The 16,311-nt window shown below is 40.3% G+C and overlaps 1 protein-coding gene across 1 annotated transcript in view; it reads left to right on the top strand.

The window, feature by feature from the left end:
• Nucleotides 1-15,112, top strand: part of PRKN (parkin RBR E3 ubiquitin protein ligase) — a 675,490-nt gene extending 660,378 nt beyond the window's left edge. The window contains exons 11-12 of the mRNA XM_066546681.1: nucleotides 10,667-10,784; nucleotides 13,823-15,112. Coding sequence (XP_066402778.1) covers nucleotides 10,667-10,784; nucleotides 13,823-13,932 — 228 coding nt within the window. The 3' untranslated portion in view covers nucleotides 13,933-15,112. The remainder of the gene's footprint in view (nucleotides 1-10,666; nucleotides 10,785-13,822) is intronic.
• Nucleotides 15,113-16,311: the final 1,199 nt, after the last annotated feature.

Here is a 16,311-nt window from a genome sequence, read left to right as displayed (position 1 = left end):
GTCAAGGTATCTACCTCTGTTGACCTGGAACATGTGTATTTTATCAGACCCAAAATCCATCTACTTTCCCAGCCTCTAGTGATTTGTGATGTACATATGGTATTTTATCTTTAGTAGCTATTGGCATTTTTTTTTCTCCATGAGTTTGTGCAACCCATTTTTGAAGCCATATGTATATATAATAAGGAGATTTGCAGCTTAGCCGCCCTCCACGAAGAACAGTGTAATTTTATTTGCAATAGCCTTAGAGCAGTCTTCTGGTTCCCATTCACATTTATATAAAAAACAAAGCAACTTCAACAGAGACATTGAGAGATGCTTAAAGCATTCAACAGCCTAGCAAGGCAGGAGACCAAGGCTCAATGTCTTACCTGAATTAAACTGAACTATAACTTGAATACATCTCAACATGAACAGAGAGCTCTATATATCTATATAAATATATAGTTACTTATGCTTGGAGTTTTGCCTCAAGTACTGAAAGTGTCATGGCATGTAAAAAGTGAATTCAACAATGTTGGCTCTGTGGAAGCTAGAGTTCATGTAATTTTTATCTCCTAAGGCAGAAGTAAATGTATACCAGGAAGAATCAGAATACCATAGGAAGAAGGAATTTATTTTAAATATTTGAATATTGCCATTGCTTTTCCTTATAACAATGGGAGCACTTCACCCATCTGATTCGATCTCACAGCACATGAATTGCACCCAATCAGACCTGTTAACTTAGCAATGTTGACTACTGTTGCAGTTCTAGTGTCATGTGAATGTTCTTGCTGTTCCTGAAAAATGGCCTGCACTCTCAAGGAACTGTTCCAGAATAGCTAAATGATGGTACCAGAATAACTCTTGCACCTATACAAATCAGGTCCCCTGCACAGACAAGACCACAGACTAAGCAGGATTCATTGAGACTCCAGTCTAAGCTGAAGTTAACTGATTTAGGTCCGCCTCCTCTTCCTCTATGAAACTGAGAGCGGCACTAATGAAACATCTCCACGAGGCGGTGCTGTGCCACTGAAGGAATGTTTTCCCTCATTTTCATCAGCCAGGCGAGCAAACCCAGCGGCAGCAGAAGCAGGGCGAGCGCAGGGGCTGCTGAGATGCTGCTTTCACCGCCCAGCATCCCCGCAGAGCCGCCCTGCGCTCAGGGCTCCCGAAGCGGGCACACAGACCATTCCAGGGCATGTATGGAGAACAGGACCTGTGGGATAGTTTCCATCTCTCTCCCTGAAATCGGTGTAAACATTTATCCACCTGTGCTTTCAGGCTGTCTGTTCCACTTGGCATCACCTGCCAGGTGCATAGGTCTGTGTGTCAGACCTAACCTGCTGTGATTGTAGTGCTTGGGGAGGCTGTGAGAAGATTTGTTTTATTTTTGTCCATGGTCTCTTTCAAGGTACGAATAATACACTTCCAGGGTTGTCTCCTGTTCATGCAATTTGACTCCTGTCTGGATCCTTTCCATATCATTTATTTTATCAAGACATCTTATTGCCACAACTTCTGCCAATCAAATTTAAAGATCAAACAAACACACTGCCACTAAACTGTTCCTCTCCAGAAGAGGTGCAGGATACACAATCAGTTTCAGGGAATTACTTCCAATAAGAAAAATGCAGGGTTTGCTTTATCCTCTAGTAGCTGTAGTAGTGAAAGGACCTTCTCTTGCCTTCACATTTCTGCAAATGCCTGCAGGTCTCTGATGTTCAACAATATGAAACACTGTGGACAGGTTCAGACCTCAGTCAGCGTAACAGAGGTGAACATGGTGGAGCGTGAGAAGTGTGACAGAGGTGAAAGAAAAACCAAGAAGGAGAGTTGTTGCAGAGGAATTGGGTGACCAGTAGTGGATGGCAGCATGGAGAGCAGGAAGAGCTGTGGTGGCACTCCATGCAGCGCTCCTAAGGTGTGTCGGGGCACTGCAGGGGCTGTCTGCTTCCTGGGGACTTTCCATGTGTCAGGGCAGGGTATGAGGACAGGGATGAGCCAAAATGGTGGAAGGTGGGTCCACAGGTGGCCTATGACTGGGCTGGGCAGGGATGTGGGGAGCTGGAGATAGGCCCTGCTGCAGTGCACCAGGCAGTGGCATGGGTTCCTGGGCCGTGAACAGGATGCAGGGATTAGCAGGGCATTGGGGCAGCAAGGTCTGATGGTACCCTCAGAGCCTGACACCAGTTTGAAAAGACTTGGAGAAAGAGATCTCTCAGAAGCAGAGATAGAGCCTGATGTAGAGGAATTTGAGTGTCCATGAAAGCCAAGAGCTGACTGGAGGGACTGTAACCTGTCAGATGGAGCGGAAGCTCCAGAAAGAGGAAAAGAAAGAGAGAGGTGAAATGACATGGCACAGCTATGAGGGTCCAGGAAACATAAATGGTGGTGGTGAAATGGGCCTGTGCTTGGGCAGATGTCAAAAGGAGGGAGGAGGAAGCCTGAGGTACAGAGAGGGGAGTGTAGCTGGTGGGTCTGTGAAGGAGGGCAGAGAAGGATGGAACGGGCAATGGGGTGAGTTGGCAGGAGGAAGGAAGAGGGCAACCATGATTGCAGGACATAGGAGGGATAAAGCAGGTGCCACCTGTGCATCTCTGAAAGCCTCCAAATGAAGGATTTGGAAGCTTTAGGGAAGCTAAATGGCATTACTTGCTGTTTGGGGTAAAAGGCAAACTCGGCAGCAAGCGTGCAGAGGAGAGCAGCCCAGCTTTAACTACTGGCGGATCCTGACCTTTCAGATCTGTGCACAGATATTGCTTGGTCCATTGGGAAGGATAAAATGTTCTCTTTCTGCTGAAAAGTCTGCTTTTAGCCCAGACAGGCCATTGGAAGCTTATCTTAAACATTTACCTACTGGTGCAGGACTGATTATTTCCCATTTTAGTGTGTAAATTACATTATTTCAGGGAAAATAAAATTTATCTGTGGTAATATAAGTTGGGAAGCTTTGTTTTAAAACCATTGCAGCTTCCTGGAGCTGTTTGAACTTTGGGATGACAGAAGAAATCATATTTGATGAATTGAAAGGCACAGTGTGCATGATGGAATCAATGACACAGTAAAGGTGACTCCAGCCAGATTTAGGTTTAGAAATAACCACATAGTCCCTGCAATGTACACCACAAAACCAAGCTTCCTGGCCTCTTTTAACCTCACACATAGACAGTCTGTGCTGGTGGGGAATCTAGCCATAAACCAGCTTCCTCTGTAAGTCCCCACCTTAAAATTAGCCTAGCTTTCCTAGCACAAAAACTTTCTAGATGGTTTTCCTGTTACAAGGATAAGCAATGCACCTTCTTGCTCGCTAGCACTGGACAATAAAATGTGGCCACATATTAGATTTGAACTTTTTCAGAGTAGCTCCTAGGATGGTTTCAGTGCTGTGCATGTTGATGAGGAAGCTGGTTTATGGCAAGGTAAACTGTAATAGCAATGACACTGATGTAGAAATGGTGCCCAGGTAAATAAGTGAGCAGAATATGGGGCACTGAGTCATAAGTGTTTGGGGGGGGGGAAAGGTAACACACCCTGGATGAAATGTGTTATTAAAAAGTATGTTTTAGCATGGTTCTGTGGAAAACTTTCTCCAAGAAGATGCTGATTATCTTGTCCTACCAAACTCCTTAAAAATTCTGTCAGAACATACCTAGTCTTACTCCAAGCCTTAATTCCAGCAAGTCAGAGAAGGAGTCAGTTCTAGCAAGTCTGGCCCTGCAATCCATGCAATCCATTAAAATCCTTCTCTAAGTATTCATCTTCAGCTGCTGATGCAGCTAAAAATTCTTACCCATTTTTCACACACAGGTTAGAGACTAAGTGGTGTAAATTTCTGCCATTTTGTTACATTGAAAATCTCATTACCTGCTAAAGGTGTTCATTTCAGACCATGTTCACTGTATATGCAACCTAAAAAATGTATTGCTGGTTTTATCAAACTCTTAGCTTATCAATGAAGTAATTTTAGCCTATTTACAATAACACTAGGACTTACAGTTCAAATTATAGTTAAAATAAAGGATATTCAGGCTTTCTGGTAACACCCATTTCCCCAGTGTTATTTTTAACCTTCCACCCCTTGCCTGGGTTCTGGGTTCAATAGCTGCAGTCTGGAATGGGCTGGTATAGTGAAACCTTTACCAGAAGGAGCATGATGTTGATATTGAAGGATTTTTTTTTCCTTCTTATTCTGTAATCTGCTTGGAGTCAGTGTTATTTGTGTGTTAGCAGACTCCTTCTCTGACACACAAGCCAATGTTGGTGTGTTTTATCCAAGTCAGTTATGCCTTTGTTCTCTCTGTTGTCCTCAAGGCTGTTTTTACCCATTCTTCAAGGCTGTATTTGGGTAAATGACCACTTGAATGCGTTTTATAATGGTGGGGCCTCCCATATCATCCTGTGCCTCTGCTTTCAAGGCTTCTTCTATCATCCCATGCCATTACTCCTCTGCACAGCATTTTATTGTAGGGTGAGAGACAGTTTGTTCTGACCAATAGTACCTATAATGGTCCTGTCAGTTACAAGAATACATGGAACTGTTGAACCAAGCCATAATACAAAAATTATACAAAAGCAGAACAGGGGAATAGTCACCAGGTCATTCAATAACTGATGTCACAGGCTAAACCAAATCTCTAGGCCTGCCAAGACAAGTTCAAATAAAGCCTGATGCATCCTGAGGCTCATGGTGCTGGCTTTGCACAAAGGCTGTGGTCTCTTACAATAAATGGTAATACCATTTTTACTGAAGCATAAAGATACATGTTTTAAACCTTCATCTACAGTCTTTTCCAGTGTAAAATTATAGCTAGTGCTGTAAAACTTGACTTCAACTCCACTCTTAACCTGTGGGACACTGCCTGTCCTGGCTGTATCCCTAAGCTGGAGGCCTTTGTCACCTAATCCCAAAGCCCTTTCCAGACCCAGTACCTTCAAATCAAACCTCAGCTGTTCTTGTTCAGAACTCAGCCCTCACAGTCCTCAGGCAGGTAACATGGGATCCAGGCAGTAGCTCTCTTGTTCTGTAACTGGCAGTATAAATTTATCCAGCACCTCTGTCAGCCCAGGAGCCCATCAGAGCTAGCCAAAAGCAGAGCAGTGGGTGCCTCAGCTGAGTCAAGGCAAACCTGACCCTCTTCATCAGCACACACTTCCAGGGCTGCCCTCTAACCAGAGTTTCTGGGCTCACACCTGACTCGAGCATGATGTCCTAGGTGAACAAGTGGCTCCAAGCAAACCCCTTGGATCACTTCCCAGACGTGTTTTTTGCTGCACAGGTGAAAACATAAAGGCACATTCATGTGCTCCTGCACACACACCCAGGAAAGCCTGTCACAGCACCTGGCATGCTGCTGAAGGCTGTTGGAATGTAGCTCCTGGAAAAGCTCCCAGCCCCCCTTCTATTCCCATTTCCTCCTGTGTGCAGGTCTCAGAGTTGACAGTAGGGGGTATGAAATGCTCAGGTATTGCCTGCCAGGCTTCCTTCTCCATCGTGGAAGATGCTAACCTCCCATGCTGTAGATTTCCAGCAAGCAGGTAGGGTTGTGAAGCTAGGTCTCTAAGCAGCTAATGATAAATACTAAATGCTAACCACAAAAACATTAATTATTTCCCTGCACTTTAGTGAAAGGAAAAGCTACTGAAAAGGTTCATCATACATAGTATCTTTCAGTGAGTCCTGAGTCACAGTTTGAAATGCAAAACATCTATTATTAGGCCATTGGTTGTGGTTTTTTTCCCATCTGGTAAATTTTAAAAGTTAAATAAAACATGACTGTACAAGGAATGGCACACCTAGCTTGATCTCTAAAATATCTTAAACACCTGAAAAACAAACTGAGGCTCAGGGTTTTAGTATTTGGTATACTCACAATGTCAAGCTCAGGACATTTCAACCCATAGGTGCCTAATTAAAGGAGCAAGAAAAATAACTATAACCGGGAAATGTCCTGTAAAATTAATTTCTGTGTTATAAATAAAGATGCACCAGAGAAAATCTGAGCATAGGTCTTAACTTTCTGTCTAATGAGAAATAGATGATAACTATATAGAGAGAATTTTAGCTTTCCTATTTTGGGCAGCAATAAAGCAAAAAAGGTGTGACAAACTGCTTTTGTTTTTGAGGTTAAGCTGACAGTCATTTTCAGCAGTGTTGCCACTTACGAGAGAAGGCACGTTCTTTATTCTGCTCATGGAAAACAGTTACATAAGAATGACCTGTATTAGATTATATTTCCTGCTTTAGATCGGTGCAAATCCAATATTCACTATCTACCTGAATTTAATTCATTATATGAATGGCTGCAACACACAGAGTGAGAACATTGATGTGCAGTGTCACCAAACCAGAGCACTCTTTCTTCTTGTATCCAATATAATACCCTGTCTATATCAATTTGATTTTAACTAGTTGCTGTCATCACAAAGCAGCTCTTTCATTTTATGTCAGAATTCCCTAGGCACACTAGACAAATTGGCTCATACAAAGCTGCTTCATGTGGATTTAATGGGATCATTGTAGTACTGGCACCTCTATTTATTTTTCCTGTGTGTGAAACATAATCTCATTGAATGAATATCTTTTCTATTCCTTATCTACAGCCATATTTTAGTGTTTTGAATTAGCCTAAATCTGTCTCTAAAATAGAGCAATAGTCCCATAGCTATGCACACCTCTCTTTGTGAGATTTTTACTCTAAATGGCTCAAATAATCCATTTTCTTCCAAAACCCTCTAACCTATCTAGTGCCCTAGACACCTGCTATTTTTACCCCCTGCAGTAAAAGGCAGCAATAAACATGGCAGTTTATTCATGTGATCATGTTCAGAAAACAGCCCTGTTGAAGTCAAGAAGACACAATAAATTTAAGTTGGACTGTCACCATCCATTGTAGATCAGTCTTCAACAGCTGAGGCTGCTTTTGCTTAGAGCTCTAGCTCTAGTGGGCTGTGTTAACCTAAATATTATGGTGGGATGAACATTGCTCATGCACAATGAATTAATCTTTGTCTTCCTTTCAAATGCTTTCAAGTATACATAGCTTTTCTCACATTCTTGTTAGAAAATGAGTAATACTTCCTGTTTTGAGACATCTAAACCCTTTTAAAATTCTGTATTTCACACGAAGTGAGATAATTTTACATATTTCTATTACCCTAAATAAAAAGCTTATTTTTGCAAGTAAAATTATCTTAAAACCAAGCATTTCTGACCAAAAGCAAAAGTATTTTGGATTTAAAGAAAGCTTCACTAGGATACATTTTTTTTAAGTTATGCATGATCAGCTTTTTTGTTTATTGGGGAGAGATGAAGCACCAAGGGCAAACAAACAGGAATACAGAAATTACATCCACTTAAAGCAAAGCACAAAGAAGGTTAACAGTTGCATGTTCTATTCTGAATTAAGGGTCTTCAATTTTGAGATGTTATCTATACCAGGCAAAATAAGCATGATCATTAAAGAAGTGTGCTAACATAAGGCAGTATATAATTCAGTGGTTGTCAAAATTTAACACTATGTATCTAAAACCTCCGGTATTTTAAACAAGAAGCTTTGCCATGAATGTTTTTAATCTAGATGGTACTGCTTAGTTTGCTGTCTGCAAACATCTTCTTCATTTGCTTCAGTGTGGTTCTACTGATAGGTCGATGTGTACTCTATCACCTGAATGAGATGCTGCTCTAAGAAGGACACTTTATTTCTATTTCAAGATACTTTTTGTCCCTGTAGATCTCTTTCCAGTACTGCATGATATTGATTAACTGCAAAGAAACCATTCCATGTACGTGGTTTTGTATTGTTGTATGGTCCTTGGCAGTCTCTGTGGTCTCTTTATCCCTGGTAGTTTTTCCAAAAGATTCAGCATAGGAACAGAAGTAAATCTATGTCCTTCAGGATGACCCAGAGATAATAAGACAACCTTTTGCTCCTGTCACCCAAAGGAAATACTGAAGGGGGGATATTAAATAGTGCTTACAACAGCTCTTTCTGTAGCTTGCTGTTATTTATGGATATTCATTCCTGGTCATGATATGCAGCACAGTTGAGAATCAAAAAAAATTATTCATAAAGTGGCATGGATGAAATCTAGTAGCTTTTCCATAGTGCTGGGACAAATGTTCCATACTAACTGGGGAACAAGAGCATATTGTGTTGAGTGAGCATCAGAAGTGATCCAAGTCCCCTGTCCTCAGCAGACTGACATGTGATGCACACCTGGAGCATCTCTGAGCTTCTTATCCAAGACCAGGCAGAACAAGCAAAGTTAGAGACCCCCTCTGCTTGACAGACCTAGGCCACTTTCAATGAGGTTAGGTTTGCTAGTTTAGGATGTAAGAACATGATTTAAATAGACACAGGTAATGAAGAATTGCCATACACCTTTTCTTTATCGTTGGAAGAAAAAATGCAGATAAGTATATGTGTGCTTGCCATCACTGGGTGTGGAGCACTAAATAAAGCACGTGAGCACTGAAGGCTTATGGATCTGGATGGCATGATTTCTTCACTGAATCAGAGGGACTCCATCACTGTGCCATTTCTCTGCATTTGGTTCATGCAGCAGGAAGTTTTTAACTTAGCATTCAGCAAGACTGGCATTCAGCAAGGAGGGGTGTTTCAGCTCTAATGGGCTGAAATATCATGCTACTGCATCTAGTTCATGCTAGACTTTTTGCAATGGAAAATACTAAAAATAATAATTCACTGCTGTTTTCAGCAATTTGTTCTTAGTGAGCTGCATGTGTGTGGCTAGAAGTTGTTTCTTTTAGTTATTCCTAAGGTCTCACAATTTTGTTTGCAGAACAAAGATCAAAAATGTTTATACAAATAAAGTTAGAAGTTTGGTATGTGAAAATTTGCCTCAGTGTCCTTTGCTATTAGATCACAACAAAGACATGAAGATGGAGAAAAAAAGTATGTTTGCAAGTACTAAAACATTGGATTTGGACTGTTTGAGAAAACAGCCAGTGTGAAGCTCATCTGGACTGATTACAAAAATTTAAAATACTTCTGGTCTTCTCATTTAGTGCCTCTGAAAAGAATAGCAATGTTTTGTCACTGCTGTAGTGATTTTCAATTGTATGCATGTTAAGCAATGAGCTCCCATTAAAATGAGATATCATCTTATTTTCATCACGGGGGAAACTGAGGCCCAGGTCAAGCGTTCCCCCCTCTCCCACTCTGCCTCTCTCAGCTGGCTCAGATTGCTTGCAAAAGTCATCCTTCCTTAAGGATGTAGGTGTTGAAAAATCAATACTAGATTATGTTCTTTGCTATTAGCCTGAGCAGCCTTTTCTATTTCCCAGAACTTACTAATGTGCTGTTGTATAGAGGTCATCTTTCTGCCAAATTGCTGAATAATCCAGCAGGGTGCAGGGCCGAGTTCCCTCTCTACAAGCAGAGAGACAAGAGTAAAAGTCATTTCTAGGATACAGATAAGAAGACTTCATTCACTTTTGTCACCTCTACATGAAAAAGATAAGAAAATTGGAGAATCTTAAGTGAGGAGCAAAAAAGGCATTCATAGACTGAGGAGACTGATGTAGGTTGTAAAATAAATAATGGCAAACATATTATTGGTGTTTCCTGATTAAAATAAGGCAGTGCAGGGTTTTTTTGTTGTTTTGTGTTTTGGTTTGGTTTTCCTTAAATGCATATTGCAATGGCCACTAGATGAGCTGGAAATAAATTTCTGCAGATGTTGGTCTTTGTTATTCCATTTTAACTGAGGTCATTTCAGCCAAGGATGGAATCAAGGCACTATTCACTCTCTACTCTGTTTTATCAATACTAGATGACCAAAATTCAAGTGGAGTTATGGCTTTGTTGCATTGCTTAAAGTTGGGCCAATTTCCTTTTTCGGTCTTACTAGAAATAAATATATTAAAAATTATATAAATAAATATAAAAGTCTATCCACATAAAAGCCTATAAGTATTTAGAAGATATACACTAAGTTACAGGAATTGTTATAAATTAGTTTTGTTTAAGTTCATCATTTTCCCACATGCTTGAATAAAACCATATTATGAATGGAGAGAGCAGAGCTTCAAGGTTGGAACCTACATGCATTGTTTATAGGTACTGTTCACATGGTTGCCAGCCTTGTGTGATGAAAATGACTCAAGGCACTGCCATCTCTTTTGTCCTTGTGCTATCATTTTAGGTAGGAAGCAGCCAAATAGGCCACTTGTGTAGATTATGTAATTTTGTCCCAGTCATAAATAGGACAAACACAGGAATCCCTTTTATACTCTTCATGATGACTTTTTCCTTCTGTGTCATTCTGAGCATTTCATTACTCAAGTGGGGTTTTTTTGCTTTTTTTCCAAAATTTTTGTTTATTCTTTGTGCATGTTATATTTGTGTAGGGTTACATTGGAATGAAACTCAGACCTCCAATACAAAAGAGTACACTTTATTATGAAAAACAATTTCCTTCCAGGCACCCCACCATCCTGGATTATCAAGTGTTGCACTTCCTTGGTGTTTTTGTTTTTCTTTCAAGAAGGGCTTTAATCTCTGAAGCAGAATCAAACCTGTGGTGTCTAACATGTGATGTTGTCAGCCAGGTTCACCTGACTCCTCCTTTGCCTTCCCTTTTGCTTTACCTGTCTTGGTGCATTTGCAGCATGGCTTGATGCCCCAATGAGTGCTCTCTCTCTCTCTCTTTGCAGGGGTTTGTAGTTGATGAACATGCAGCCATGCAAGCTCGATGGGAAGAAGCATCTAGAGAAACAATCAAGAAGACAACCAAGCCATGCCCCAACTGCAATATTCCAGTAGAAAAAAATGGTAAGACTATTAGAGATCTTGTACTTACCTGTCTCTTAAAATTCATTTTACAGTATAAACATATGAATGTTCAGGTGTACATATGCATAATATTATTCCAAAAGAGGGAGAGAACAAAAAGCTTGAATAATTCCTTGTGTCACCTTAACTAAATTTTCTTGAAAATGCTAACTAAATCACTCAGTTCTAAAACCACTAATTAAGCCTCACAAAATGTCCAGCTATATTTTAGATAGGGGAAATGGGGCATTGGATGTAACATTCATATGACAGAATAGCCAGCTAGTTACCCAGACTTTCCATTGTCACTGGGAAAAATAGACATTTGTAGGGTAAAACTCATCTCCCGATGAAGCAGAACATATGCAGGCCAGAAAATCACACCTAAAAGTGGGGTGTGAAGAATTAGTCCTGCTGTAGATGTCTACACAGTATAAGGCTGAATTTGGGTGAGATTAATCCCAACCCAGCCACATGCCCATGGTAGAAAAGCAAGTTAGAGGAAGCAACATGAGTCCTGACAAACAGTTTGCATTAATCAGTGCTTACCATGTAGGAAGAAAAGTAATCTGCTGGCATTGGGATGTTTAAAATTAAGAACAGGAATGGTAAATAGGCTGTAATTTATAGATTTATAGGTTAATATTGTTCCAAGATTTAATTGTATTTATGTTAATTAATAAAAATGTATTAACATGATTGCCAAAATATTATACAAATACTTAGAGGGTGCTTCCCAGTCTTGTGACATTCACATGGGACACTGAAAACACCAAATAAGGCACTATGAACTTCAAGGGGAGAACACTTTGAGCAGTGACACTGCAGAAATATTACTGGGGAAGAAATAGGACAAAATCCTGAAATCTGGGGTTTGATGAAAGAAAAAGCAGTTGGCAGATGGAAAGTGGGAGACACCTTCAAGCACAAGAAGCAGAAGGAAAGAAAGCTTGAATTGAAGAGTGGGAATGTGAGACAAGATTTGGCGTAGCGTGGAGAGCAAGGTGGGCAGCAGAAGAGAGATAACGGAGGCCTAGGTCAAAAAATTATTTACAAATTTGTAGAACAGACTGAAAACCAGAAATTTTAATCTGGTTAGAAATAGACAAATTATAATGGTGACTATTTATATTCAGGAGTTTGTGCATAGCCAAACAAAACCCCCTTCTGGTTAGGCTTGAAGGAGTGGTAAGACCTTTACTTTCTCTTAGACTCTGAGCACCCTACTTTAGTTGCCCTGCTTTGAGCCAAGTTTTGGATTGGATGTTCTCTTAAGGGACCTTCCCACCTCAGTGATTCTGTCATTTTGCAAACAAAATCACAAAGCTTAAAAAGTGCAGTGTTTGCCTTCTTCTTTGGTCATGGGTACTGCACATGCCAGCTTCTAGGCTGCCATTTGTAAACTTCAAGAAACACTTCAGAGCTGCCAAAGTACAGCTGCTGTCAAGTGACTGACAACTGTATCCTGATGTCTGCCAGCAGTCCTCATTTGGGAGGAGTACACTGACTCCACATGGGAGAATAATTCTGCTCTCCTTCCCCATAGTCTGTGGACAGTGTCTTTTACAAGGGACAGTGACAATGCCAATAACTTTTCTGTAACAGTCCACATAAACTTCAGGCATTGTAGAATATTTCTGGCTGCCAGTAACTTTTCTGTAATAGCTGAAGTGAAAGAGAGAAACACTTTCCCACAGCGAAGGCCCCAGTCTGAGTGAGTTTAGACACACATCCATGTCTCTCAGAGAGCTGCTGTACTCACAGAGCTGTAGGTCCCATTGCTTGAGGCACTCTCCACTCCTGACTGCTGATCTCAGCTGCCATGCAGCAAAGAATAACAAGATGTATGCAGCTTAGTAGGGGGAGCACACATTTTAGAGAGGGCACCTAATGGGTTTGGGTCCTGCACCATGACAGAGATGAGTTTTACCCAGTGATGGCTTAATACAAACTGTAAGAGAGGACTAGATCTAAACTTTAAATAAACTGGAACATGGAGGCTGGCCATTTGTATGTTTACATTTAAATGCGATAAAAATCTTTCTGGCACAGTGCCTTTCTCACACAAAGATACAAACTGACAAATAGACCTTGCTATCACAAGTGGTTTTCTCTCTTTGTCAGGTGAAGCAGAGAGGCCTATTTTAACAAACTAATTCTTGTTTGTTTTTGCCTTCTGAGAAACATTCTGGAGTGGCATTTTTAAAAACATGGTGTAAGGGCAGCAGCTCATACAGTAGGGAACGCACACTCCCTGTACTTCCCATCACCATTTGGAGTCAAACCAAGATGACATTTCAGCATTTCTTCATGCTTTTCTCTCAGTTTGAATTATACAAAAGATCTCTTTGTGTGGTAAGCAACATAATTCCAGTTTGAAGGGTAGTTCTGTAATGACCTTTGACAATGTTAATGTTTATATATTACAAAATAAACTTTTGATCAAGGTTATGAGCAGAGAAATTAAAGCTGCTCTCGTGGTATGGAGAAGTAAGAAATCCAACATGCAAAAAAACATTTATATGATCAAAAGGCACCTTCAGATACTAGTCAAATCAACTTAAATTACTAATGTCATTTTTGTGTGATCAGCAGTCAGCAAGTCTATCTCCTGATTTACCAACTTTGCAAATCTTGCAAATCTTTGAATCCAAATTCAAAAAAGGATTTAATTTTGTTTATCTTCTGGCTCACAGCTGGACCAGTGTAGAGTAACCTTGAGGAGGTACCTCCAGGACTGCTTTGAAAGGCCACAGACTATCATCTCTTTTCCCTTTCCCTAGCATAGTCTTTTTTAATTTCCTCCTACCCCTGCAGTCCCTCAAGTGAGAAATGCACATTAAAGCCCAATAAGAGAGGAGGAGCAGGTTTTAGAAAGCCCAGGGGAATATTCTTTGGGTTTGTACTTTTCTTTTATTAAATAATTTACTTAGTTGGTAAATTAGTGTCGAAGAAAGTTGATTTTAATGCTCTTAATTGTTGATTAACATCTCTAAGTGTTTTCCAAGTACCAAAGCCATTCTGTTGCTATTTTGCAGGTGGCTGCATGCATATGAAATGTCCTCGCCCTCAGTGCAGGTTTGAGTGGTGCTGGAACTGTGGCCTGGAGTGGAACAGAACCTGCATGGGAGATCACTGGTTTGAGTAGCAGGGCTGAGGCCAGTCTGTGCTGCTGATAAAGCTTGTTTTTATCAGGCTCAAATTCTGAACCACTTGCTTAAACAAAAATCCCAGTGGTTTTAGGGACACAGAGTTCAGAAGCTGGCCTAGTTTGTTGGCTTTTTGCTTTATTGCATATGCAATCATACCAAAATCACATTGAAGTTATGCCAAGGCTTTTAAATCCACTAAGTTAAAAGAACAATTGTTTTAATGGACAGACTTGCTCATCATGGTACAAAGAGGGGTAAATTACAACTTTTTGAACTTGTGCAGTCTATCAAACATGAACACTTGGCAGGGTTACCATGAGGAGCCTTACTTGACATTTATAGTCAGGAATCCATAATTCTTGCAAAAGGGAGCAACCTGCATATGTGTGTGTGTCTGAGTGTGTGAGCATCAAGGGGGGGTGGAAGATGTTTCCTGCATCATCTGCTTTTTTTCTTTGACCACTTCTTCACTCATTCAGCACAATTTTTGATTTCAAGGCAGCATTTCTTAACAGCATTTTTGGCAGAGGGAAGGCTGGCTCCTTAGTGTTTTCTCAGGGCTTCTTCCTAACAGGCTTTCTGCAGGGGTTTTGCTTTCAAATGAAATATTCATGGAAACACCCAGCTTTATGCCATACTTGTGCTTGTGTATTTGTGATATACAACACAAAGCCAGCCTGCCTACTCATTATAGACTTTGTTGCCATGGGAAGATTAGCTAAGGATTCAGTTTCAGCCCTGTCCATGGCTGTTGGTGCGGTGGTGACTGGATCCAATTATGTGTTGTGCAAGCTACACTCACAGGGTTTCACTTTTCTTGTACTTATGGAAGCTTTGGATGTGGCAAAGTGAAGCAGGAGGAGACTTCTCAGGGCTTTTCTCAACCATGATTCTTCTAAATTGAATTAGAATATGGGTATGTTTCTGAAAATACATTTATTGTTCCAGTGGTGTGGGGCGGAGAGACAGCTTCATTTTACAATGTTAACACACTATGTAAAGTTTAATAGCATTTCCAAGTCTGAACAATTTTACTGTTTGTGATCTTTACATTGATGTTTTAGTCTGAAATGAAATGGGTAATGCCCACATCCAACACACCATGTAAGGATTTGCACAGTTTAGTTCTGGAAAAAAAACGCACAATAAATAAAGAGGTCAAAATTTTAAACTTTATTTATTTTCTTTTTTTTTAATACAAAGTAAGTGAGTACAAAAATACTGGGTGGGTCATGCATTGCCTTGACTGATTCAAACTCCCAGCTGAGAGGCAAGCCCTTTGATCAAGACATAATGTTAGCACAAAATAAGTTCCATAACCATGGTCTTCTTTTATCAGATTTGAACTAATATTTTGTATGGCATGACTGTAGAGTCCTGAAAATATGGGTGGGTCTCATATCAGTGCAGAGCATGAAGCTTGAGGCATGAAAAAAATCCCAGGCTCAGTAGAAAAAATGTCCAACTGCTAAAGCCAATGGAATATTCATCTGTCTAAACTGGAAGTGACATTAAAAGTGTGAGGAAACAGAAGAATGAAGGTATGAAGTACCAAAAATGAGAGTGTGAACTGGTAGAAGTAAGAAAACGAGAAAGAACAGAAGTGGCAATGAGAAGACAATCGACATTTCCTAAAGGTAATTTTCCTGTTTGGCACTGCTGAACTAAAACTTATGCAGGAGTAGCTACAATGAAGTGTAGGAATGCATTTGAATGCTGCAATGTAGCTCATTTAAGTATTTTGTCTCAACAGGGGCATTTTACTGTGAGTTCTGATTATCTCATTATTTGATTTTTCCTATATCTGGGTCTGTTTTATAATTTATATGGCTAGTTTCCAACAGGCTAGGGGAAAAGTAACAATGCTTAATTTTACTTTTATCATGTATTACATGGGAGTTCATCACTGATTCATCATCATATTCAAAAACATTCAGAATCAATGTCTGAATCTCTTTTTTTTTTTTTTTTGTGACTTTCTCATATAGGAAGAAGAAGTTATTCACTATAAGGCAGTTTCACTGAGTTAGAGCCTGACTTAACATATTAATGTTTAAATTGTTACATAGAAATGTGATTTATACCCCTGGATCAGGGTCCATTGAAGTGCCAGAGCAGCTCCTGTATTTCCTTCTGGCCTGGGAAGGGCATGGCAGGCATGAGTCATAAGGCCAGAATAGAAACACCTCCTTCTTGGAAGAACTTGTCAGAGAACAGGGTTATGAGCATTCATCTGAGACGTAAGCAAGGGCAGGAAAGGAGAATAAAGAAAGGAGTTCCAGCATTGACTCAAGGTTATGTCACACAGTCCAGGTTTTGCACTCTGCCAAAAACAAATGTGTATTCTGCAGAATTTCACAAAACATGTCCTGATC

Source organism: Molothrus aeneus, chromosome 3 (assembly GCF_037042795.1).
Source record: "Molothrus aeneus isolate 106 chromosome 3, BPBGC_Maene_1.0, whole genome shotgun sequence".
In the NCBI taxonomy this organism is placed as follows: domain Eukaryota; kingdom Metazoa; phylum Chordata; class Aves; order Passeriformes; family Icteridae; genus Molothrus; species Molothrus aeneus.
The sequence above is the reverse complement of the archived record's forward strand: the minus strand, read 5'-3'. Positions and strand labels throughout refer to the sequence as shown.